Below are 25,036 nucleotides of genomic sequence, written 5' to 3'. Positions count from 1 at the left end.
CAGAGAAAGGCAGAGAGAGAGAGAAGAAGAAGAAGAAGAAGAAGAAGAAGAAGAAGAAGAAGAAGAAGAAGAAGAAGAAGAAGAGGGGAGGGGAGGGGAGGAGAGAGAGGAGAGGAGAGGAGAAGAGAAGAGAAGAGAAGAGAAGAGAAGAGAAGAGAAGAGAAGAGAAGAGAAGAGAAGAGAAGTGAAGTAGAGGCCGGCCATGGCCATGACCATGTGGAGAGAGGGGGAAGGGAAGGAAATGGGGAAGGGGAGAGCAAGAGCAGGAGAGAAGCAAGAGATCAAGAGAGAGAGGAGGGGGCAAGCAGCCCCTTTTATAGTGGGTCAGGCCTACCTGGCTGTTCCCAGGTAACTGTGGGGGTGGAGTTTAGACAGAATGCTATTGTTTGCATAAGGACCAATATCCTGCTGATTGCAGGGTAAGCTCAGACACATGGCTAAGAAGCCGTCAAAGAACGTCAAAGAACCTGGTACGTGAGCGTCTGTCACGGAGAGGGTACAGAGTGGTCCTTCAGGGGCTGAGTTCCCTTCTCTGTATTCATGGTGCCTCAGCTGGCCTGGCAACACTGGCTGTGGAGTAATCTGAATGAGAGGCTAGGGTACTGTGATACTGTCCTCTGGCTAAAAGTTTCTTAATGCTTTTGCAAAGAAACATTGCTGTATTAATAAACACATGGAAAGGATTATGGCTACAGACCCCAGATGTCTCTGGATATGCTGCTTCCCCTGGGCTCACTAGGGCAATTAAGGAAAAGATCAGCCACGCCGTGACATTCCCGGCCAGTGGCCATGCACAGCATATGTATGAGGTAGATATTGTTCAGCCTACAGGAGAGGACACTGAGTTCCAGCCACAGTATAGCTTACTCGACTTCCACAGCTAAGAAACCAAGGAATCAGAATTCAGTGAGGAATCAGGGTGTGAACTCCATAGGCTTTTTGTAGCAACAGCTCTTGTATAGTTGTGGGGAAGAAAGAAGGGCAGGCTGGTGCTGTCGTGAAAGGGCATGAATGCCAGGTTGAGAGGTCCCGTGAAGAACATGGCTGTGGTCCCCAAAAGCTGGGCCTGCAGGGTCAGAACAGGAAATAAGTGCATTCTGGCCACAGCAATGGGGCTGCTGCTAGCTGTCTATCTGTCCAACTTCTTCTCTCTCTTTTTTTTTTTTTTTTTTTTTTTTTTTTGGTTTTTCGAGACAGGGTTTCTCTGTGTAGCCCTGGCTGTCCTGGAACTCACTTTGTAGACCAGGCTGGCCACGAACTCAGAAATCCTCCTGCCTCTGCCTCCCAAGTGCTGGGATTAAAGGCGTGCGCCACCACGCCCGGCTCTGTCCAACTTCTTATCACTTGTGCACTTAGGTGTAGTGAGAGCAGTCCTCAGCAACTGGCCTCACGCCTACGGCCAGAGAAGAATCCATCTTGTCTGTCCATGTTCTACAGAGTGCTTGAAATCAAGATTCTCAAGGCTCCTGCTTTTGAACTGAACAGCACAGAAAGCATGAAGCCACCTGTAACTTCTCCCAAGGTGCCCTCGCCACCTGGGTAGCAGACAGTACACAATAGGATGGGGGGAAACCGTGTCATTGGGCCTGAAAGGACATCAATGGCAGGTGAGAGCCCTTAGAGGCAGCTGCAGCTTTCTGGACCTATTGCTTTCCATTTGGAGAACAGTGAGACAAAGCTCCCTGTTGACATGAAAATCAAGAGATTGATATTGTTTTCATTGTCAGAAAAATGGCTTCAGGGAAGGACCCCCAGCGGCTGTGCGGATAAAGTGTGGAGAGTTATCTACGATGCTTGCACTTCTGCTAGGAAATGGTTGCTATGGTTCGCAACTGGATGGCACTGCTTCTTTTCTTTCCCTTTTCTTCCTTTAGAATGCATCCGGAGAGTTTATCGAGAAACCAGCCAACATCCTGGAGGTCTTCAGGCCACCTCAGGTACTGTTGCTTTTGCAGAAACCCTCTGATGGTCTCATGTCTCATCAGCTGATACTGGGACAGCGATCCCACCACCACCACGATGAGAATGCTCTTGAGGTCCGACAGACTCCGGCTCTGGGCATACCTGAAGGCCTCCAGGCACCAACCATCCTTCAGGAAGTGTCTGCTTACTAGACACACCGTCTTCCTGCTGCCCCAGACAGCTGCCTGGATGTTGGAGATATGGTTTTCCCCTGGAATGAAGTCTCTTTCTTCAAAGCATAGCCTGAGCCTGTTTCGGGAACTGTAGTGAGCATCCAGGTGTTTGAGCAAAGCATTCTGTGCCCATTCAAAGTCTTTGCTGCTGAAACAGAAGTAGGCGTCATATCTATATGCACCAGGTTCCAAACTGCAGACCTTGTCCTTGAACACCAGCTTCTGGATGGTCTTATAGCACAGGAAACAGATTCCCCGGAACTTTATGACTACAAGGGTGATGACAAGGAATAGAGTCAAAGTGACCGTGCACAGGATGAAAAGGGAAAACTTTAGGGATCGCATGGCTTCCTCTTCATCGCAGTCTTCGGTGGATATGTTGTAGAGGGAGCCCCCTAGCAGCGAGTTAGGGTACATGCAATACACGTCTGCAGGAGAGCCGAACAGGGTGACATTGGTTTGGTTGAGCCAGGAGATAAAAGTGCTAAGTTCACAGTTGCAGACGAACTCGTTATGAGTTATGTCCAAGACACGAAGCGAAGAAAACAGAGCAGGATCGGGAGAGAAAAGCTGATTTCTAGATATGTCGAGAATCTCTAAATTAGCAGGTAAACTGCCCGGAGAGAGCACGGCCAGCTTGTTAGCACTAAGACTAAGCATCCGTAATGCAACCAGGTCGTTAAATATCCCAGGTGGGAGGAAATTAAGGTAGTTATTATTCAGGTAAAGAATCTGCAGGTGGGAAAGGCCTTTAAAAACATCCCAACAGAGGCCGGTCTCCCAGGCCAGCTGCAGCATATTCTCTGCAAGGAAAAGCTGTTCTAAGCTTAGGTTCTCCGAGGTAGCGTGGGCTGCCTTGCATGATGAAAGGCGATTCTGATTTAGGATGAGAAACTGGAGCTGAGGGACTCGCAGGAGGAAGTAGAGGTCGGACAGGTTTTCTAGCCTGTTTTCAGATAACTCTAGGAAGTTGGCAGTAAAGTGGATGTGTGGCAAATGGACCAACTTATTGCCTCCCAGGAGGACCATCTGTATGCTTGGAATAAAACCAATGGTCTTAAGAGCATTGTCACGGAGATCTAAGGTTTGTAACGTTTTTAATAATCTGAATGTTTGGTCTTGAATGATCCCAATGTGGTTCCTTTGAAGGTCAACGTAGGCTACTCTAGGAAGCCCATAGAAGTTGGAATTATAGAGTTCTCCCAAAAGATTATAGGATAGATTGAGAACCTGGAGGCTGTCAAGTCCATAAAAGGCATTCTCTCCGATCTTGTTTATCTTGTTGAAGGCAAGGTTCAACATCTTCAAATCCTTCAGTGTCCCAAACAGTCGGGGATTCAAGGAGAAGATAAAGCCATGCGAAAGGTCCAGTTGCAGCACTGAACTTGTGGCCAGGCTGGCAAATGTGCTCTGGTCAGGATCTCTGATGTTCTGGAAGCCAAAGCCAGGACCCATGATGTGGTGTTTAAGAATCAAAGAGGAAATCTGGCTTCCCTGGATGATGTTGCTGAAGTTCCTTGTGATGTCCACCGTCCAGCCATTTTCAGAAAGATCTAGAGTTTCTAGCCTCATGCCTCTGAAGGGGTTCCTGCATGTCTCCCAGCCCACAGAGACTCTGCTGAACAGCTTAGTTAATTTGAGGCCAAAGAAAGACAGTGTTTTGCCCTGCAGGGGCTCGAGTTCATCTTCACATAAAGTGAATATTTGGTTGAAAGCAAAATCTATGTCGCTTAAGGAATTCAGTTCCCGGAATGAAGAATGGAGGCGGAGGCTGTGAATCTGGTTGCCAGATAGGTCTAAGCGAGCTAATGAATATAGATTTCTGAAGTAACCATCACTTAACACAGCACTGGAGAGTCCACAGGAAAACAGCCGAAGTTCCAAGAGATGGGGCAGACCTTGAAAGGCATCTGGATTCAAGACTTCGATCTGGCTTTGGCCCAAGTCCAAGATCCTAAGATTGGGCAGGTTTCTGAAAGCCCCTGGACCAATGGTCAAGTTAGCATACTGGGTCCCCAGCTCCAGCAGCTGGAGCCGCTCCAGGAGTGGAAATGATGTGGCAGCAACCATACTGATATAGTTGAAGCTGAGCAGGAGCCTCTCAGTGGTGGTGTTGAGGATCCAGGGAATCTGGGTGAGGTTACAGCCTCGGAAAAAGGCTATCCTGCCGTCTGAAGAACAGGGAGATGTTACCAACACGGGGCTGGCCATGAAGATCACACCTATGAGCAGGTCAAGTTGATATGCCATGATCCTATGGGAAAAGAGAGAATTAAAAACACCACCATGTCACAGCCTGAGGCTCGGCACATGGGTCCCCCAGCACTGGAGGGTACTGTCCCTTGGACCCCTTTGCTCAAATGACTGCACAAACCTTCTGCTGGCAGATTCTTCTTGTCTTGGTGGAGCAGAAATGCCCAGTCTTTTCTTCTTGAACACTTAATGGTGCATATTTTACACACAGGCACCAATACTTTACAGATATTTTATCCAAGCTGGGGAGATAGCTCAGTGGTAGAGGACTTGCCTAGCATGTGCTAGGTTCTAGGTTCCCTCCCAGCACCATAAAAGCAGCAAACAAGCAGCAAAAAGAGGCTATTTATTACCCACGCAGGCAGTGTTTGTTCATCCATTCCAGACCTGCTGAGGGAAGTTGAAAGTCATAAAGATGAGGCATTTTTACTTCTGTTCATCCAAGGAGCCCCGTTTCTAGCTCCCAGAAGCTTAGCTGATGATCGGACAATAAACATATCGGTTTCTCTGCTGTATTCTGTCCCAGACTCTATCTAGCCCATCCCCCAAAGATCCAAGATCATAGTACAGGCACTGAGCACTCTATGCATCTTGATAAAGGATCTGATATGATCACCTTAATTAAGTGGGTTACGAGCCTGCTCCATGCCTGACATGCATGGCCGTGTGGGAGTATAATGTGAAGCAGAAATACACCCACCTGCTGAAGTGTGGTGCGTGGGGGACTCAGCATCCATCCATGAGCTGCAGCGGCAAGGGGTGTCTCACAGATGTGTCTGGCATATGTTCCAAGCATAGGTGCTATGTAAGAGGAGACAAAATTAACAAGGATCCCAGAGAGCTAACGTCTTCAGTGGTGGTTCAAGGAAGAATGGCCCCATAGTCTATTTAAATGTGTAGTCACCAGGGACTAGAACTGGTTGAAAGTATTAGGATTAGGAGGAATACGTTCAAGGAAGTGGGTCACTGCAACCAACCGGGCTATGAGATTTCAAAACTCCAGGCTCCGTCAGTCTCTCTTGGCCTGTGGTTCAGGATGTAGCTCTTAACTATTTTCCCAGCACCATGCCTGCCATGCCTGCCACCATGTTTCTTACCATGATGACAGTGGACTCAGACCCTGGAGCTGTAAGCAAGCATCAATTAAATACTTTCTTTCTTTCCTTTTGTTTGTTTGTTTGTTTGTTTGTTTGTTTTTCGAGACAGGGTTTCTCTGTACAGCCCTGGCTGTCCTGCAACTCACTTTGTAGACCAGGCTGGCCTCAAACTCAGAAATCCGCCTGCCTCTGCCTCGAGTGCTAGGATTAAAGGTGTGTGCCACCATGCCCGGCTTGATTCTTTTTTTTTTTAATTAGGTATTTACTTCATTTACATTTCAAATGCTATCCCGAAAGTCCTCTATACGCTCCCCTACCCACCCACTCCCACTTCTTGGCCCTGGCATTCCCCTGTACTGGGGCATATAAAGTTTGCAAGACCAAGGGGCCTCTCTTCCCAATGACGGCCGACTAGGCTATCTTCTGTTACATATGCAGCTAGAGACCGAGCTCTGGGGATACTGGTTAGTTCATATTGTTGTTCCACCTATAGGGTTACAGATCCCTTCAGCTCCTTGGGTGCTTTCTCTAGCTTCTCCATTGGGGGCCCTGTGTTCCATCCTATAGATGACTGTGAGCATCCACATGCTCCACTATGTTCATAACAGCCTTATTTATAATAGCCAGAAGCTGGAAAGAACCCAGATGTCCCTCAACAGAGGAATGGATACAGAAAATGTAGTACATTTACACAATGGAGTACTACTCAGCTATTAAAAACAATGGATTTATGAAATTCTTGGGTAAATGGATGTATCTGGAGGATATCATCCTGAGTGAGGTAACCCAATCACAAAAGAACACACATGATATGCACTCACTAATAAGTGGATATAAGCCCAGAGACTTAGATACAATTTGCAAAACACAAGAAAATCAAGAAGACCAACCTGTGGATACTTCATTCCTCCTTAGAATAGGGAACAAAATACCCATGAAAGGAGTTACAGAGACACACGCCTCACGTGGTTTGGGTTTCTTTGTGGTGTGTGTCTGCATAGTGCAAGCGAGTGTGAGCATGCGCCTGCTTGTACATCCAGGGCAGGGTGTCAGGTGTCTTCCTCCACGGCACTCTGCTTCATTGCCTTGAGACAGGGTCCCTCACAGAACTGGAAGCTCACTGTTCTGACTTGCCCAGGCAGCCAATAAGCTTTCAGGATCTTCCTGCTCCATCCTCTGTAGCTCTGGGCTATAGGCAAATGTCACACATATGCACAGCTTCTTCATAGGCTTTGAGGTCTTAAGTACTTTGGAGATCTGTTGGCCGTTTTGTGACCGTCTCCTTGCACAGGTGTCACAGACCTAATGCAGTGCCCAGACTCTGAGGTCACCAGTCTCCTAGGGCCCGCCCGTTTCAATGTGATATGAAGGGCCACCATGGCTCATTTTCTAGGATGGGGGTGGAAACAGGATCTGTAAAGGGCCCGATGGTTAATGCATTGGGCTGTTCAGTCCAAACAGACTACAGTTTGCTGGCTGCTGTTCTAGAGGAACAGAGAAGAGACACTCTGACTCCACAGATGAGGGTTTTTAAGTGACTCTAAGATAAACATGGTGTTGATCTACAAGAAGGTTCAAGAAAGAGCTAGTGTGGTCCTCGAGTCACCGATGGGTTTGCAGCTGTTATTTACCCAAACATCAGGCTGACTTCTCATCTTAAGTGGAGAAATTCCCTCGGGGTCATAAGCATGCGGTGCCAGCTCAGGATAAGCACAGTGAAATCTCTTCATTTCAGTTCTGACTTTTGCTGTGTTGATCCCCAGGTGTGGCCACTGAACTAGATGACCTTGAATTCTGGTAATGAGTAAATAGCCTAAATAGCAAATAGCTCAAGACATTTCAATGTCCTGATCCACAAGCAAAGCTACAATCAAAGTAAGCAAGATGAAACCAGCTGAACAAGTAGACTGTAAACAAACGTCTTTGGGCTCAAGTTCTATTCTAAAGATATCATGCAGCCGTGTGTCTTTAAGATGTATAGGAGAATGGGATGGTTTCACTTTTACCTCTGAGGCAGATCTCTGGTTGAAATGGCTGGCAGGACCGGCGAGCAGGGGAACCAGGTATGCAGTGAGATGAGGCACCTGGAGAGGCTCATGCTGAGGGTGTAGGAGGGGACCCGGCAAGCATTGTTCTGAAAGGAGAGGCAGAAGCTCAACTGTGTGGAAGTAAGTACAACCAACAGCAACAAGGCAAGTGTAACTAAAGATAAGCACCAGGCAGCCAAGGTCTCTCAGACTGCAAAGAGGAGAGCTCAGGCAGAAGTGCACAAAGGAGAGATGGCTCAGTGGTTAAGAACACCGACTGCTCTTCCGAAGGTCCTGAGTTCAAATCCCAGCAACCACAAGCTGGCTCACAGCCATCCGTAATGAGACCTGACGACCTCTTCTGGTGCATCTGAAGACAGCTACAGTGTACTTAGATATAATAATAAATAAATCTTAAAAAAAAAAAAAAGAGGTGAGAACTGAGTAGTGTTGGCAGGAAAGGGAACCAACCAGAGAAGATCACGTGACCTGAAGCCACACCCACTAAATGGTTGAGACCAGAGGGGATCCTGTGGCTGGAGAGCCAACGAGAGTCATGAGAACTGTGGCCACTTGCTTTTTTTCCAGGCTGAAGGGTTGGGCCCTAACCTTCAGGAAATCTCTTCAAACCCCATCAAAGGAGTCTGCCACCTTGTGGATGCCAAGATGAGAAGGAGGAAGGGAAGAGAGGCAGACTAAACTCCAGGGTCAATCATCAATCCAGATGATAAAAAGAAACACAGGAAGTTACTTCCCCAGTTAGGAGTCTCTGGTGACATGCGCATTCCCTGTTCACAGCAGTAGAGCCTTGGACCAGCCTGCATGAGGTCTTGGGTCCCATCCTCCTCCCACCATGAACACCCATTCAAACCCGCACTGTGGCTAGGTGTGGTGGTGCATGTCTACAATCCTAGAACCTGGGAGATGGAGATGAAGACACAAGAATTAAGTTGGGTTGCATGGTCAGACCTTATCTCAGACAGAAACAAAAACCACTGCATCATGCAAAAATCATGCACTCCTTTCCCAGGATCTATGGGGAAAAAAACAGGGCTAGAATATAAAGCTCAAAGGATTCATTTTATATACACACACACACACACACACACACACGCACGTGCACACACGCGCACGGACAGGAATTAAATTAAAAGTGATATGTGGTGAGCCTAGTTAAATAAACAAGAGACCCATTAATACTTCAGTAGACATGCACTTGAGTTTGGGAAAGACCTGAGGTTTGCTGGTGGAAGTGGGCATCAGGAGGTTTCAGTCGCTGAATTATTTCAAATGGTGAGGAAAGGGTGGCTGTCGGGTATCAGGGGGGAAAATTTAACACCAACTGTAGATGCCTGAGGCTCAAAATACCCTGAGAGTGGAGGCAGCCAGCAGACACCAGGGTGTATTTTGTGCACTCTTAGGTGGCTTAGCTCAGCTTGGTAGAGTTTTCTGTCTTCATACACAGTACATTGCACTTAAGAAAATATGAAATACACATTTCTGATACCGGAGTGCTTTGTTGTGTTTTGTTGCTATTGATTGAATCCATGGCCTTGGGCATGTTAGGAAAGAGCTTTTCCACTGAACTGTATCCCCAGCCAAGTTCTCTAATACATCCATAATCTTTCCCAATATATCAGTTTTATTACCTAACGTCAATTCTCTTAGAACAAGTTCACATTTTGAGACAAGTATTATAGCTGGATGGTGCCAGTTCAGTTAAGGGCGGAAGTATCCGGTTTTGTACACAGTTTCACCCTCTGCATTGAAAAGTATGGGCTTGGGAACTCACTGTGCGGACTGAGCTTCAGGGATAGAGGAAGGCTGGGAGGGGCAGGGTCCTCTCTTCAGCCTCAGTGTTCTTGTTTTGCTTAGAGACTGACCAAGATGAGCAGCCCACAGCCTGGGGACATATTAGAATCACTGTAGAGTCTGGAGATCTGTGAGTCCTGGACTCCCTTAGACCTGTTCAATGAGATGCTTACAGATTGGGACACTCTCAGAAATCTGTATTCTTAACAGGTGTGAAGACTTTGTACACACTTAAGCCCGAAAAGCACTGACATACATCAATAACTGTTGAATTTGCCAACCCCTTGAAATCACCTGGGGTCTGAGCCTGAGTTCCACCAGAGAAAGGTTGGTTTTAATTGATCTGGCAGGCACGTCCAACATGCAGCCCACAGGTCCCATGCGCTAAGGATAGCCAGGGATGTTAGCCAATATACAATTGTAAGTTTATACTTTAAAAACAGGATGAGATTTTTGTTCAAGTTATTTTCTTTGTAACTTGATTGCAAGGTTCTTGACACTATGTTGCAATGTGAAAAGGTTGGACATCCCTGGTAGGGCATCTGGAGTTGTTAGTTCTCAACAGGGGACTCCTCTCAGACAACTTGATCTCTTACTACTCTAGCTGCAACCCTGGCTCCACCCCAACCATCGAGTTCATAGTAACACCATGCAACAGGGTTTCTGATGACTGAGCCGTTCTCCCTCTGGGCAATCATACAAAAGTACTGAAAGCAAATTCCCCCAAAGGAATTTTTTTTTTTTCTGAGACAGAGTTTCTCTGTGTAACCCTGGCTGACCTGGAACTCACTTTGTAGCCCAGGCTGGCCTCAAACTCAGAAATCTGCCTGCCTCTACCTCCTGAGTGCTGGGATTAAAGGCATGCACCACCACCGTCCGGCTCCCCCCAAAGGAATTTATACGCCATGTTCATAGCAGTGAGATTCACAATAGCTAAGAACCAACAAAGGGGAGCACACAGGAAGGACTGGGTGTCCATGGAAAGGAGTACAACCCAGCCTTAAAAGGGAATAGAAGTAAGCCAGGCAGTAGTGGTGCACGCCTTTAATCCCAGCACTTGGGAGGCAGAGACAGGCAAATTTCAGAGTTCGAGGCCAGTCTGGTCTACAGAGTGAGTTCCAGGACAGCCAGGGCTACACAGAAAAACACTGTCTTGGGGGAAAAAAAAGGGAATAGAAGTCCTTTAAAATTTTTAATATTATTATTGTATATGTGCTTGTGTGTGCTGTGTGTGTGTGTGTGCATGTGGAAGTCACAGAACAACTTTGTGAAGTCACTTCCTTCCAGGTATCAAACTCGGGTACCTGCCGAGTCATCTCTCCATCCCCAGTGGAATAAAATCGGGATACGTGCTACAACATGGATGGATTCTGAAGACATTATACTAAGTATAGTCAGTGAGATACAGAAGAGCCAACCCTGTGTGATTCCAAATTCTGGCACAGGCTAAGCAAACACGCTCCCACCGAGCTGCACCCTGCCTTGCACAAGGTTTCTAGAATGCATAAATTTACAAAGGAGCAGGGGATTACTAGGAGCTGAGAGGAGGAGATGGGGCAGCACTGCTCAATGGGCCCAGAATTTCAAAAAATTCAGGGCCACAAGAAAGCTCTGAAGTTAGGCAGGGGTGACTGAACTGCGTGCACCCTTAAGACGATTTAGTTGACAGAGTTTATGCCATGCATATTTGATCACAATTTTAAAAAGAACTAAGCCAGCCAGGTGTGGTGGTACACACCTGTAATCCCAGTAGTTGGGAGGAAGGAGCGGGATATGCGATTCAAATTCATCCTTGGCTACATAGCAAGTTCGAGGCCAGCCTGAGCAATCTAAGACTCTCCCTCAAAAAAAAGAAAAGAAAAGAAAAGAAAAATCAATTTAACAAGCTAAAATCCACCCCGGGCACTGCAGCAGATCCACAGGCCCGGAGGCTGCAGAACGAAGCATTTAGAACCGTATCCCAGGCATCTCTGATGTAAGCAGTTCTCAGTCCATGCTTTGAGAAGCGTGGGTCAGACATCCCACGCTTCTCTGGGAGGAAGCTCTGGTGAGAAGGCCGGAGAAAGCTGGGCACTGGGTTTTGATTACTATGGCTGGGTTAACTTGTGTCTCGGGCTCAGAGGGGGACAAACAGGGATAGAACAATCAATGCTGGCCTCCATACTCCTGCCTCGCAGTGTTAATTAAGATAATCAGGCCTGAGGGGGGAGGTCAGCATCCCTTTCCTTCCAGCTGCCTTCATTTCGAGTTAATCCCAGCCATTAAGAGAGCAGGTTGCTTTCCTAATTGCCGGAGTAGAAAGCTGCCTGCTATCTGAGTCACAGCAGATCCATAAGCTTGCATTTTGGGGGTGCTGCTCCTCTCCTGACACCGAGGTTAGTTGGTGAACAGCTCAGGATAAGCCAGGAAAACCCCTGTGTTGATTTAATACTCGATCCTTAGAAATCACACCAATAATGGATCATTGGCAAGGCCCAGGGCTCTGAGCTGGGACCCAGGCAAGCTGTGTCCATGAGACAAATTGTGCAGAGAATGTTTCCTCTGACAAGCACTGGGTCAGAACCTGGGGCACTAATGGAGTACCAAGCATGGAAGACTCCTTATGCAAGAAAAACCAAACTTCGTTTGCAAATAAGTGCCCCGGGGAGTTATTCCAAAGCCCACTTAGTAATGACCTGTGGACTAAACCCAATGTGAGTACAGGATGCAGGCTCAGACAGAATGCTGGATTGGAGGATGCAGGCTCAGACAGAATGCTGGACTGGAGGAACTGTGGACCCAGAAATGCTCTGGGCCAAGGGGTGCCTGCTTGCTGGTGTCATCATTTGAATCTGGAGTGTTCTCCTTAGGCTCTTGTTTTGGTAGCTGCTCCCTCCCCCAGCCCCAGCCCATGGTGCTGTCTTGGGGAGCTGTAGAAGCTTTGGGAGGTGAGACCTAGTTGGAAGAAGAGAGTCGCTGGGTATGGGTCCTTGGAGGTTTATTGCCCCTGGCTCCTGTTGATTCTCTGCATCCTGGCTACTGGCACTTCTCCTTCTCTCCCCACGAACCATCTCAGCCCTCCGGTTTCCCAGTTATTTGGGACCAGCTGCCCCACCAGCTGCCTTCTGTATGCCCACACACCGTGCATGCTGGTATCCACGCAGGTGTGTTACATCAGTGTGCCTTCAGCAGGCTGTCTTCAAAGCCCCTCGTTTCTCCCACAGCTCAGGAGTCACCCCACACAGCAGCCAGCTTTCCCTTGTTCCCATTTCTAAAAGAAATAGGAAGACTCCAGTTCTGAATCTGCTGCTGCCCTCTGCCAGCCACTGTTCAGCTAAACTTTGGGGGGTGGGGGAGACCCACGGGAGGGCTCTGGACAGCCAAGAGGTAGCCCCCCACTTCTGTGCTGCTGTGAGGGAACCCAATGCTTCAGGATGTCACAGTCATGCAAAAAGGACTGCCTGTGCATGAGAGCTGGGAATGATACCGGTCCTTTAGTCCCCAGCCCCATCCACTCCAGAGCCTTTGGGATGGGCACAGCAGGCCAATGTCTAACACCTGACAACTGTTCTGCAGCCAGGACTCGGAGCTCAGCACGTTAGGTTTCCAGGGATGCTGTGGACTCAGAGACTGGCTGATTTCTTTTCTGGTGTTCACCGTTCTCACCAGGGTCTGCTTGCCTCTCCAAATCTTTATGATTCCTCAACACAAAGCATGCCTGTTGCGTCCTGCCTAGCAAGAACTTCCCCATTGGTCTGCAGTCTTTTGTTCCATGTGCCATGGGTGGGAGGTGGGGACGCCATGAGGAACCATCTCCGTCTCCCTGAATTCCCAGTCTGGGTGGTGCTGGGAGATCAGAACTCCCCACAGGCTGGAACTCCCTACCTTACCTCGGAGCCACAGACCATTTACTAAATCTCTGCTACAAATGTACTCATGAGCGAATGGCCATGGGGCTCCCTGGTTTGTATTTCAGAGCTCACCTGTAACCCTTTCTGCAAATTAGAATTTCAATTCCCGATGCCAGCTGTGCTTTGTTCTCTCTGACTTGTGGTAAATATTTGCTGGCTGGATGAATTCATCCATATCCTGCTCTCAGGCCTGCCTCTCTCTTCCTGGCCCTGCAGGGATGGCTGCCCACCGCCTGGGAGATCTATGAGCTCCTCTGGGTCCCTTGGAAGGACTTTCCTCAGCTTGTTCAGAGCAGCCTTAATTTCCCCTTGGTCTCTCCTCGAAGTCTTACAAAGTGGATGAGGTCATCACAGATTCCCTGAGATCCCGGCATCAATGCAGCTGAGATCTTTGCTTTGGCAATTTAACTGTGTAGTCCCAGTGCTGCCTGCTTCAATTCTCTGCCTCTGATCAGGATGGCTAAAGTGATCACCCTGCTTATCTCCCACCGAGTTGTGTTTCGGACTTTAAATATTCCCAAAGGCCCGCGTGTTAAGTCTTAGTCACCAGCTTCCGGTGCTTCCGAGAGGGGTGGAATGAAGTAGACTAAGGTACTGTAGTTGTGCCCTTGAAGTGGATATTGAGACTCGGGCCTTCCTATTTCTCTCTCTGCTTCTTTGTATTATGGGATGGGCATTTTCCTCTGCCATGTGCCCCTTTAATCCATAGTCACTTGGCCGGTTGCTTCCAACTTCCCCAATGATTAATTAGCTCAGGTATCTTGTTGCTCTGACAGTGTGTGACCCCAACGCACGCATCCTTCACTGGGTGACTGGAGGGAGCTTCCTGGGAGACAGCTCTGACTAGAAAAGTCCTCAGTGAGTCCTCGGGCCCACAAACCAGAACTCTGCAGGGTGGCTCTAGGGTCCCCATCTTAGGCTACAACCCATTCTAGAACAGTTACCTAGAGGGGACCTTTCAGGTTGAACTGTCATTTTATAGAGGAAAAACTCAATGCAGGCAACCATCCCAATTTAATAATCACCATACTATCTACTGTCTCTGCCCTGCCTTCTGACTTTACTACCATGTTTAGAATCTGGCCTTCCCTCATCCTTCGTTTCTCTGCCTAGCCTGGTTATCCAAGCTCTGAGCATATATATATATATATATATACATATATATATATGTATATATATATGTGTGTGTGTTTATGTGCATATATACACATATACATATTTGTGTATATGTGCATATATATCCACACATATACATACATTCACATATATGTGTGTGTGTATATATATATATATCATATATACATATCACATACATATGCTTCCTTGGCACACCCATCCCATCCTCCCTCAAAGGCTGTCCCCAACAGTCCTCACCTCCCTCCAGCCACGTTCACCCCTCTCTCTTCCTTACCTGCTCGCTCCATCTTCGTGGCAGCCTTTCATTATATCATGCCTTCCCTGTTAGACTGAAGTCTTGCGGCAAGGAGCAGGTTTTATTCATACTTGATGCCACACAGTTCTGAGCACAACTCCAGGGCCCCGGCAATATTCCTTCTCCTTAGTGTTTGAAGCCAGAGCCGCACTAGGAGCACCCACCTTCCCATACTAACACCAGGGGCACCTAAGACGTGTTCATTTTAGGACCAGTGGACCACCATTGTCCAAGGATTTCTGTGACCACTGGAATCTCGTCACAGCCATGGTGGCATTTTTTTTTAAATGAATCAGCACTTGCTTTCTGAATAAACAGAAACCATCGCACACAGGTTTGTCTTGCTGCGTGTGTGTCACTTTCCTCTTGGCCGTTTTCCACGACGTGCGATTTTTACTTCCCTGTTTGACTTCCTGTATTTTGGCGCTTTAAAAAATTAAAACTGAAAAGTTAGCGCACAAAAGCAACGAGTTTCCCTGTGGCATTTCATCCTGGAGCTGTCAGTATACTCCATCATATTCATCTTGACGTTTGGCTTTCTGAGACAGAGTGTCATTGTACAGCCCAGGCTGGCTTTGAACTCCAAGTCTTTCTGTCTCTTAGGTGCTGGGATTAGAGGTGTGTGTTCCCGGTCCACCCACCCCCATCCCCACCCCCCAATGGAATGTTCCCTGGAAGAAAAAAGTTTGAAACGCTTTTCTAAACCAAGACCTGTAAGACACGAGCGCTGAAGAGACTGAGAAACGTCTGGTCCAGCCTCCGCTGCAGAAGGTGATGGGTCATTCAGTCAGATGAGCAACCTTTCTGTTTTGCAGTACCAGAGAGGAAAATAAAATCACTCTGCTGGTGAGAATGTTCCCCCTGGGACCTGGAAGTCTTTTTCATCACCTGCCTGAGAACATTGAGTTTCTGAGATTCCGGTCCTAGACAAGACGTTTACCCTGTCTCTGTCCTAGACAAGACAATTACCCTGTCTCTGTACTCCAAGGAACCGAGAATTTGCTGACTCAGGGCCTTGTGAGTTTCTCAGGGTGGGGTTGAGTGGGGGTGGGGAACGGAAGGAGTAAGGGGAGACCCCCACAGGGTTTGGCATTCCTAAGCCGCAGTGCTAAGTGAATGATGAAGGCAGGGTTAGGAGCCTGGGTATAAAGTACGGGACCACAAATATGCAAGGGAGTGGCTTCAAGGTTGAAGAACTGACTTGGTTAGCATCAGATCATCTTGTAGATGATTAAACGGGTCTCTAGTGAGGTCGGGCCTTTGAGTAAGAGCTCATACTTGGTAAATCGTAGAGCAGGAACTCGAATCCAGCTGCAAGCACAGCTGTCATGTTGCCATTGTGATCTTTAAATTCAACCAGATCTTAAAATTCTGGCGGACCTATGCAGAGCCTCAAAGGATGCTGTGCACAGGGGACTCCCTGGAACTGGGGGTGCTGATCCATCTCATTTGGGGACAGCATGAGCTTTTAAAAACTAAGATTAATTGTCTATGGGTGCGTGCTTCACGTGGAAGCCGGAGGATCACTTCAGGTATCATTCCAGTCCTCTTCTACCTTATTTGAGGCAGAGTGTCTTCACTGTTTGCCACTCTGGACCCCGAGATAGCTGGCTCCCAAGTTTCAGAGGATTCTCTTGTCTCTTCCATCTCAATGAGATTGCTGATTGTGTGTTACAGGTTCTGGGTTTTATGCGGGATTTGAACTCAGGTTCTCACACTCGGGCAGTGAGTGCTTTCCCCCACTGAGTTATCTTGCACCGGCTTGCATTTCTAGCATGCACCCAGGTGATGGGGCTGACCCGCTGACCACGTTCTAAGGGACACAACTTCTGCTTTTATACTCATGGTTGTGAGGCACAAACTCGTTCTCCCGTGAATGCCTTATGGCCATACTAATGCATTCACCCCAAATCCTCTCGCCTCTCGCTGGAGATTTCTCGCGAGGGAGAGCTGAGCCCCCATGGTTTAATCTGAGCTAAGGAAACCAAAGAGCTTGGGATCGAGTTTCTCAGGTCCTGCTGGTGTCCTCCTGGTCACCAGCAGGGGGCGCACGCTGGGCAGCGACCAAAGGAGGAGTCCTCCGCCCTTCGCAGGAAAGCTAGACTGGGCTCCGCTGGGAAGCACCGATTGCCTGCCTAATGGGGTGCGTTTCCAAATTTAGATGACGACCAAACTAGTGGCTAAATTCAATCCTAGTTCCACATTTAACAGGTGCGTGAGCTTGGGTAAGCGCTGAAGTTCTTTGAGCTTCAGTTTAATCATCTATAAAATAGCACGGATAATCGTTTCCACTTCTGTACTCCAGCCGCACTGGGGCCCAAACCTGTGTATAATCCTCCAGCTTTGCTTTGCTTAAGTAGACAGCCAACATTCATGTACCAACACCTCACCAGCAAGGCACACCCTTAGAAGTCACTGAAGGGGAAAGCAGAGAGAAGGAACAGGTTCTCGAATGGGTGGGTATTTCCTTTACCATCCATGAGAAATAACATAACAATGAGCCCTATAGGCAATGGTCCCTGGCACCCCCAAACAGCAAACAAAACGATACTCTGTAAAAACAGTATCAGTATCCCAATGGTTTAGGCTCCGAATGGTCTCCTCCTGACTGCTTATTATAGACTCATTAGAGCACTTTTTACAACAGCTGATCAAAATAAAATAATCTCAACTGGATGATTATGCAAAACTAGCGGCTGGCGAGGCGCACTTAAATCCCTCGGGGACAGGTTGCTCACAGAGCAGTCGAACACTCCGATCTGTCTGTCGCCAGGTTTAGGCTACCGTGCTCTCAATTAGAAAATTAACACCGCAGGCTCTGACAGCCTCCCGGAATGCAGCTCAGCTAAACCTTGAGTATCGGTGGACAAAGTAAACTGCCAGGAGAGCTGGGCAGCTGCCAGGTCGGGGGTGGGGTGGGGGAGGCGGGGAGGCGGGGAGCTGGAGCAGAGCGAGCTGGGAAGTCCAAGGTAGCCTTGAAGCAAGTAATGACATAGGCAATCGATTTGCTAAGAGCAGCAGAAGTCCTTTGTAGAGTGATGTAAATTGGAAGTGTGTGTGGGATTGGGGTGTGTGTGAACAGGGAACAGAAACCCTACTAAGCCCTGGGAGGATCTGTGGTCTCTATTTGAAACAGAGAAAGCTTCTTAGGCCCATAACACCAAGTTAGCTCTGTGGTTGGCACAGACACTCCTGGTCCAAGCTGAGCTCCAAAGATGGGAGAAGACAGCCTCAAGAATCCAGGTGCAGAGGAGGAAAGACGTTTTCATTGGGAGACAGGCAAGGGCTGGGTGAAGGGACCCAATCAGAAGCCCGTAGTTCCTCCCCTCCGCCCCCCTGGGAGGTTTATGCATGTGGAGTCTGCTGGGCAGGGCGATGGAGGTGTGTGTGTGTGTGTGTCCCATTCTAAACTGGGTTCAGAGAGTCAGAACGAGTGACTAGGCTCTTGTCTGCTGGTGACAATTACCTCCATGGTATGTGAGGTCACAGCCAGCAGTGCTGTGTTTGAATCCCCCTGCTGCTGCTGCTAACTGGGCATTCTGGACAAGTTTTGGTTTTCTCGTCCTCAGTTTCTGCAATTCAGGACACAGCCATCCAGGGCTGACAGTGGTGTTAAGGTGTGTGTTCAAATCCTCGCAGGATCTCTGTTGCTCCATCTGTACAAGTGGCAACCTTGAACTGAAAGTGTGTCCCCATGCCTGCAAACTCTAAAGTTACCCAAGGGAACCTGATAGCACCCTGACCACAGCTGATCCTCTCCAAGCAGAATATCCATCTCCACGTGAAAGCTGGTTGCAAGGGATCTTGAAAACAGCAGAAAATAATGTCCTTGGTGATGGAACTGAGGTCACATGGATGGATCCTGGCTTTAAGCAACACTTACTCTCAGAGAGTGTAGGTTGGTACAGGAGACCAGAATACTCGCTGTTCCCTTCCTCCTATCTCCACCTTGCCTCACCACACCACCTCTCACACAGTTTCTCCAGCCACTGCCCTCTGGCATGTGACAGAACCATACCCAGAAGTAGCTTGCAGCTCCGAAGAAGGGCCTCTAGGGTGAGGACACGGACTCTTTGTTGAGAAATTCAGGGAGAAGACAGCTTGGCAGTAGAAACAGAGAGAGGGCCCAAGAAGAGAGGCTTTGGTTTGGACCTAGGAACTTTAGTTTTGTACCATAAAGTAGCAGAATGCTAAAGCCATTAGAGCAGAAAGGGGCTGTCAGGGAGACCGAGCCTAAGGGCTCTCCCGTAGGGATAACCAGAGTGACCAGATGGCTGAGCAGGACATACCGATTATCCTTGTCCCCGAGGACTTGGCAGTGCATAAAATCTGGAAATTGTGACGATCCTGGGGTGTTTGCTGTGAATCCCAGCTCTGGTAAGATCCAGAGTTCAAGCACACAGTAAGCTGATTTCTGGAGAATAAAGGAGAGTTGTGGCAATCTTGCACATCTGAGCATGTCCACGTGAGAGATTCACACTCTCTTTTGCTTTACAGGTCGAGAAAGGAAAGGAAAGGAGAGGTGGCTTTGTCACTATGGAGATGGGTCATACCTCTGAGAAAGCTGTGCTGGCAGCAGCTCAGGACCAGTGGTGGCTTTAGGTGACACCTCTATTACACGTGTGCAGAGATCAAATCCTCCTGGGTGTCCCTTTCTCTAAGTCAGGGTGGGTATGAAGGGGAGATGAGAGGGGACACAGCTCAGGCGGCCTGGGCCTCCTGCAGTCTCTCTCACTTGTATTTATTGGCCTTTGAGTTACTCATTGACTATGAGAGTGTCTAAACCACATTGAAATGAGTCCAGATAGAGAACTGGTCTGGTGACACTGGATGACGGTGTCAGGGATGTGAACATGAGCCTACAGCGAGGGGCCTGCTCACTTGTCTGGAATGTCACAACAAAGGGGTTTTAAGTATATGAATCTCTAGCCAGGCAAGCTGAGTGTGAATCCTGGCTCACCATTCACCACTCTCAGGCCTTAGGACAGTAAGTCTTAAGTGACTCTGAGTTAGTGCTGCTTATGCGTTTACCAGGATTACCAATGCTATTAACTGGTGTAAAAGGGAAAGTGCCTCACTGTTGTAAGGTAAAGTTCAGGGCTAGTGAGAGATGGCTCAGCAGTTAAGAGCGGTTACTGCTGCAGACAACCCAGGTTGCCTCCTGACAACCCTGGTTGACATTCACTTCTGGCAGCTCACAGCGACCCGTGACTCCAAGTTCAGGGGATCCAATGGCCTCTTCTGGACTCTGTGGGCACCTGCACTTATGCACACGCCTACCTATAATCCCAGCTCTTGGGAGACTGGGATAGCAGAATGAGGACGTTAAGGCCGGCCTGGGATACGTAGAATTGCAGGATAGTCTGGAATACACCGAGTCTCTAAAAGAAAAAGATTTTCTGAGCAGAAGAGAGAAAGCACAGAGAGAAAAATGAGGCACAGTCAAAACAATGAGAGAAGCCAGTGTTGTGGGGTCACTGCATGGAGACACACACACACACACACACACACACACACACACACACACACGGAGGATATGTAACAGGAGCTGTACAGGGAGGGGGGCATGTGGTCAGCAGGAGTGCCTGCTTGCCCTGAGCTCCAGGCTAGCCTTCTGCCTGGCTGATCCTTGACTGTGGTTTCTAAGTTGAGCTTCTGAACACTCAGCTTTTTCGAGTGTTCTCTGCCTTTTCCAGCCCCCTAAACCCTGCCTCTTGGAGTTATCAGACACCACTATATGGTTTTGCCTTGACTTCGTTCTAATTGTCTCACCGGTGTGGGGTTTTATCTTCCCAGCTACACCTGGACAGTTCAGAACTGTGGGAGCCATGCTCCAACCTTGTCTTTGTCCCACAGAGCTGAGGACATCATAGGCTGTGGCTCACATCTCAGAAAACTACTGTACCAGGGCCCCAAAGCCTGGAAGGTCTGTAAGATTCAGATCCACCCACCACATTCTTTTCCACAAAATGAAGAAGAAGCAAACACATCAGGGGACAGGAACTTGGCAGGGCAGGAACTCTTGTTTCATAGGACTAAAAGCAAGTGAGGGCAAACAGAATAATTCTGCTTCCAATCCTCAGCATAGCTGCAAAGCTGAAGACGCCACCAGGAGTTAACAAAGAACCCTTTGTGTTAGAGACATCGCCCCAGGAGAGGGCTTCCCTCCTCAGACAAAGCTAAGACCTGACGAGATTAGCTTTGCAGTCACACAGTGGAATTAGAAAGGTTTGAGCAGCAAAGGATAGAAGAGAGTGAACCTGGGCCATCAATTAGGATGGAAGTGTCTTCCAGGATGTCCATCAAGCCCATATGAATGAACTAAGTCATCCTGATTATTATAATAGGGACTCTTCTTGTGCCGCCCCATCATTAACATTGACCTGGACCCCTCCTCTGGGGCACCCCCCAGAATCCCACCACAATGTGAAAGGCTAAGCATTTAGCATAGCAGAACCAGGATTCTTCCCAGGGTTCCCTCCTGACTGCAGAGCATGCTGGGTGTTCCTCACGATTGATTTCTGCCCCCAAAGAATAAGGTGAACAGAGTCAAGATCTACACATCTTGAACAAACGATTCAGAGTTGAGTCCTCTGAGGAAAGGCAGAGAAAAGAGACCAAGCCACATGTGTGTGACAGAGGCAGGTCAGCATCCACACCCCTTTCCAGGCACGGGACAGGAGGAATGCATTGTTCATGTGCTTGAGGGCGTTAACCCTCAGTAACACTTCATAAAGGGCCCTGCTGTTAAACTGCAGACCCATGCCGCACAGCGCTAGACTGACGTGTTCCAGACACTAGCTAATTACAAGGCTAGCCCATCAATGGGAGAAAGCAATCCCCATGCATTCCCATTCCACAAGGCCTCAGCAGCCTTCCTGGGGAGACTTTCTCTCTCCCAAGACAACCAACCACCCCACTTCAGGAAACAACCACTATTCCAGCCGTGGTGGTTTACAGAGCAGAGCCATGCCTGTAATGGCTGTAATCGCCAAAGGCTGATGGTGTTCTTTCTTCACAGCCTCGGGGCCAGCTGCCCTACTTCTTCCTGCCCCGTAGGGTGTCCAAGGACTTCACTGACTGCAGTGTCTTTTTAAGGTGTCCATAGCTCAATTGATGGTGACTGTCGACTTCCTCTTTCCAAGGAAGACAGTGAGAGAGCGGGACTCCGCGCGTTAAATACCTGTCTCTTCCAGAGGGTGGGGCCAAAGGTGAAAGCCAGAAGAGTGAACCAGGGAACCTTGTCCCAAAGCCAGCATGCAAGTGACTTGTCAATCCTAGAATTGCCCCGCTGGGCACTCTGCTCACTCTCAGCTCGCTGGGCCGAGGGACCCCAGTTTCCGTGTCACTGAGTGGCAGAGAGCGCAGGCAGAAAAGAGAGTTGAAAGGGCTCAGGACTAAGCCAGGAGGAAGAGAGAGGGGCGGGGGCACTAACGTGTCCAGCAACGTCCCGGGCCCCTTCCGGTCTCAGGGAACCCCCTGCTGGACCCCTTGCAACTACAAGGCTCTCACCTCCCAAGCGGGATTCCCACAACACAGGCTCCAGGACCGACCTCACTTGGCTCTAGGCACCAAAGCTGCCGCTGGGCTCGAGAAAGCAGGAGAGCCAGGAGGAGAGGGAAACACGCCCGCTGCTCGGGCCCCGCCCACAACTCTTGACCATGCTTTCTCTGTGGACCGTGCTTGTCTTTTCTGAGTTCTGGCCAAAGTACCTCAGCCTAGGTACCTCTCTGCTTTCTTGCCAGGGAGGAAACCTCTATCTCTGCAGCAATGACCTTATAACTGAGGTAGGAAAGAAAGTAGAGCTGGGGCAGACGGTGGATATTGGCTATTATGGAGCCCAGTACAGGAGGCAGAGGGCCTGTTGTGATTTTTGTAGCTACCCCTAACTGTCCATCGAGATAATGTAGGCCTGCACTGACCCAGGGAAGGCAGCCTAGACCCTATCCTGATGTACTGTACATACACACAGCCAGCACAGCAAGTCCTGATCGGGGCAGTTACTTCTGTTCTTGCCTGTGCTCTTTGATCTGTGCCAAATTCTGGCCAAATCTTGAAGCTATGATGCTGAGGGGTGAAGCTGGCTGTCATTTTGCCCTCTACTACTTGGCTGCACCTTCTATTTTAACTATTGAAGGTGTGTGTTTGTGTGTGTGTGTGTGTGTGTGTGTACACACCCACACGTGCACATCATTCATCAGGAGCTGTCTATCTTGTTTATTGAGTTATTGAGACAGGATCTCCCACTGGCCTGGAACTCACCAAGTATGCTAAGCTGGTTAACAAGCCCTAGGGATACTGGATGCTCTACCTCCCCAGCACTGGGGTACAGGCAGGTACCACCACGATGCCTGTGGACTTTACTTGTGTGTTAGGGATTGAACTCTGGTCCTCATGCTTCCACAAGCACTATACCCCCTGCCCCGATACTAAATATCTGAAGGTCAGATTTGGATCAGCAAAGGCTACTGCCTGTGACTGAAGGCCAGGGAAGGAAGTTGTGATTTCCCTCAGAGAATGCAAGAGCTTTCCGGCCTGGGAGCCCTTCTGGCTTCACTTCCCTTTTCCTTCCCACCCTCCACCTGCTCCTAGGAGGGGGTGGGTGTTGTGGGGTTGAGAGTTGATCTGCTTTCTGGAAAGGGACATGCTGAAGGAAAAAAAAGTCAGGAGCCTGCTGCTGCAGGAGTGTTAAAAGGAAGGGATTTGTATAGGAAGGTGGCGAAGTCAGTCGCTTTCTGGGGGTGAAACCCAGTTCAAGGACAGAAGTGTCACAGTCTGCAGTAAGACTGGGGTCGCATGGAGGTTGGGCAAAAGCTGACAGCTGCCTCTTGCAGCTGGGGTGTAATCCCAGGTTGATTCACACTCTCCAGCGTTTTGCCTGACAGCTAGGTGATATGATCAAGCAGGGCAGGAGAGCTAGGTTAAAACAAAGCCCAGCACTTAATTACCAAGGAAGATCTCATTATACAGTCTTCTCAGCTCCCTCCTTGGCTGGCAGCTTGAAGCCCATGTGACAAGTTGCCTCAAGTGGCTCTCGAAAGCTGAGTGCGGAGGGATGGAACTGCAATCCTTCCTGCCTGCTCTGCAGCTGGGAGGAGGAGGCTTGTAAGCCCAGGAGGTAGGGCCTTCCTATAATGTGGGTGGGACTGAGAACAATGCCAGGGAGCGTTGGGTACCATTTACTGCCTTCCTAAAATCAGAGGGGATTTATCCCAGGAGTGCTAGGAATATGGAAAGGGACCGCCTAAGGCCCCACCCTAATTGACACCTGATGTGAGATAATTATTCTGGTTATTGGGCCCCATCGACTCATTGTCAGAATGAAATGCAGTAGCTGGAGTGTTCTTTCTTCATGGTTTTGCCTTGTTCATTAGCTCCCCATCCTTTCTAACATCACATCTTCAAAAGGAATTCACCTAACACTTCTACAGATAGTCTCCAATTTATGGTGGTTCTCTTTGTGAATCTATATCTATATATGTGTGTGTGTATATATGTGTATGTGTATATATATGCATACACACACTTATACACACACACACACACACACATATATGTCTGTGTGTCATGGTACAAAAGTAACTTGCATTCAGTAAAAACTGAACGTTGACCTTTGAATTTGGGTCTTCTCCTGGCTTCACATTTAGTTCTATACTACTCCTGGTTTGTGTGTGTGTGTGTATGTGTGTGTGCCTGTGGTGGCCACAAAAAAGACGTCAAATCACCTGAAGTTGCAGTTCCAGGAGGCTATGAATAGCTAGATGTGGGTGCTGGTAGCTGCACTTGGGTTCTCTGGAAGAGCAGCCAGTGCTCTTAACCACTGAGCTTTCTCTCCAGCCCCTTGTTCTTGATGCTGCACAGCCAGCGTGCCACACTCCTGCTCAGCCATGTGATCACAAGAGCAAACAACCAAGCCCTGGAGTTTACGGTTTCTGAGGCTATGACGATTGGGAGGTTGGCTGTACTAAACAAATACATTCTCCTTCTATGACATTTTCAATTTATGATGAGTTGATTAAGTCATAACACCCACGAAGAGACAAGGAGCTCTACATCTAAGTTAGATCCCTCATCTTGTTATCTGGCAACCCATCCTCTTCCTTTCACGACTATAATTTTGTATAGATAACATCTTATGTTAAAGTGAGTCTCCCCTTCAAACTGCCAGACCTGATAGGCTGTATGCGCATGCACACACTCAGCGAGAGGAGAGGAACGTGCCTTTTTCTCACTTCAAATCTAATAACTGATAAGTGCTTCTCAATAAATATTGTTAGTGAATGAATGCATGTGCAGGATTAGCTGTCTTCATTTCAAAATTAAGACTCAGCCTGTGGCATCGGACATCAGCGGCAATAATATAAATAGTAACTATTGTTACTATTTCTAT

At 48.5% G+C, this 25,036-nt stretch overlaps 1 protein-coding gene across 3 annotated transcripts; it reads right to left on the bottom strand.

Annotated features, from left to right (window-relative positions):
• Positions 1 to 1,292: 1,292 nt before the first annotated feature.
• Tlr5 (toll like receptor 5) lies at positions 1,293 to 22,275 on the bottom strand. 3 transcript variants are annotated; one of them, XM_085835324.1, is made up of 5 exons: positions 19,200 to 19,444; positions 18,936 to 19,060; positions 7,492 to 7,619; positions 5,089 to 5,189; positions 1,293 to 4,389 (listed from the first exon to the last, which is right to left on the bottom strand). In XM_085835324.1, exon 5 carries the CDS (start codon positions 4,383 to 4,385, stop codon positions 1,806 to 1,808), a length of 2,580 nt encoding a protein of 859 aa, XP_085691450.1. In that variant the 5' UTR covers positions 4,386 to 4,389; positions 5,089 to 5,189; positions 7,492 to 7,619; positions 18,936 to 19,060; positions 19,200 to 19,444; the 3' UTR covers positions 1,293 to 1,805. The 3 variants fall into 3 exon arrangements, 2 of the variants coding, with proteins under 2 accessions (XP_085691450.1, XP_021031039.1); XM_021175380.3 differs by lacking the exons at positions 18,936 to 19,060; positions 19,200 to 19,444 and adding an exon at positions 22,159 to 22,275; XR_015046615.1 differs by lacking the exon at positions 1,293 to 4,389 and having other exon boundaries at positions 5,010 to 5,189.
• Positions 22,276 to 25,036: the final 2,761 nt, after the last annotated feature.

The sequence above is a fragment of the Mus caroli genome, unplaced genomic scaffold, assembly GCF_978045245.1.
Source record: "Mus caroli unplaced genomic scaffold, Mus_caroli_1 scaffold_1, whole genome shotgun sequence".
In the NCBI taxonomy this organism is placed as follows: domain Eukaryota; kingdom Metazoa; phylum Chordata; class Mammalia; order Rodentia; family Muridae; genus Mus; species Mus caroli.
This window is presented reverse-complemented; position numbering and strand designations above follow the sequence as displayed.

What these genes read in the sequence shown, in the direction of transcription:
- Tlr5 (XM_021175380.3), bottom strand. Translation starts at nt 4,385, where the DNA reads ATGGCATATCAACTTGACCTGCTCATAGGTGTGATCTTCATGGCCAGC.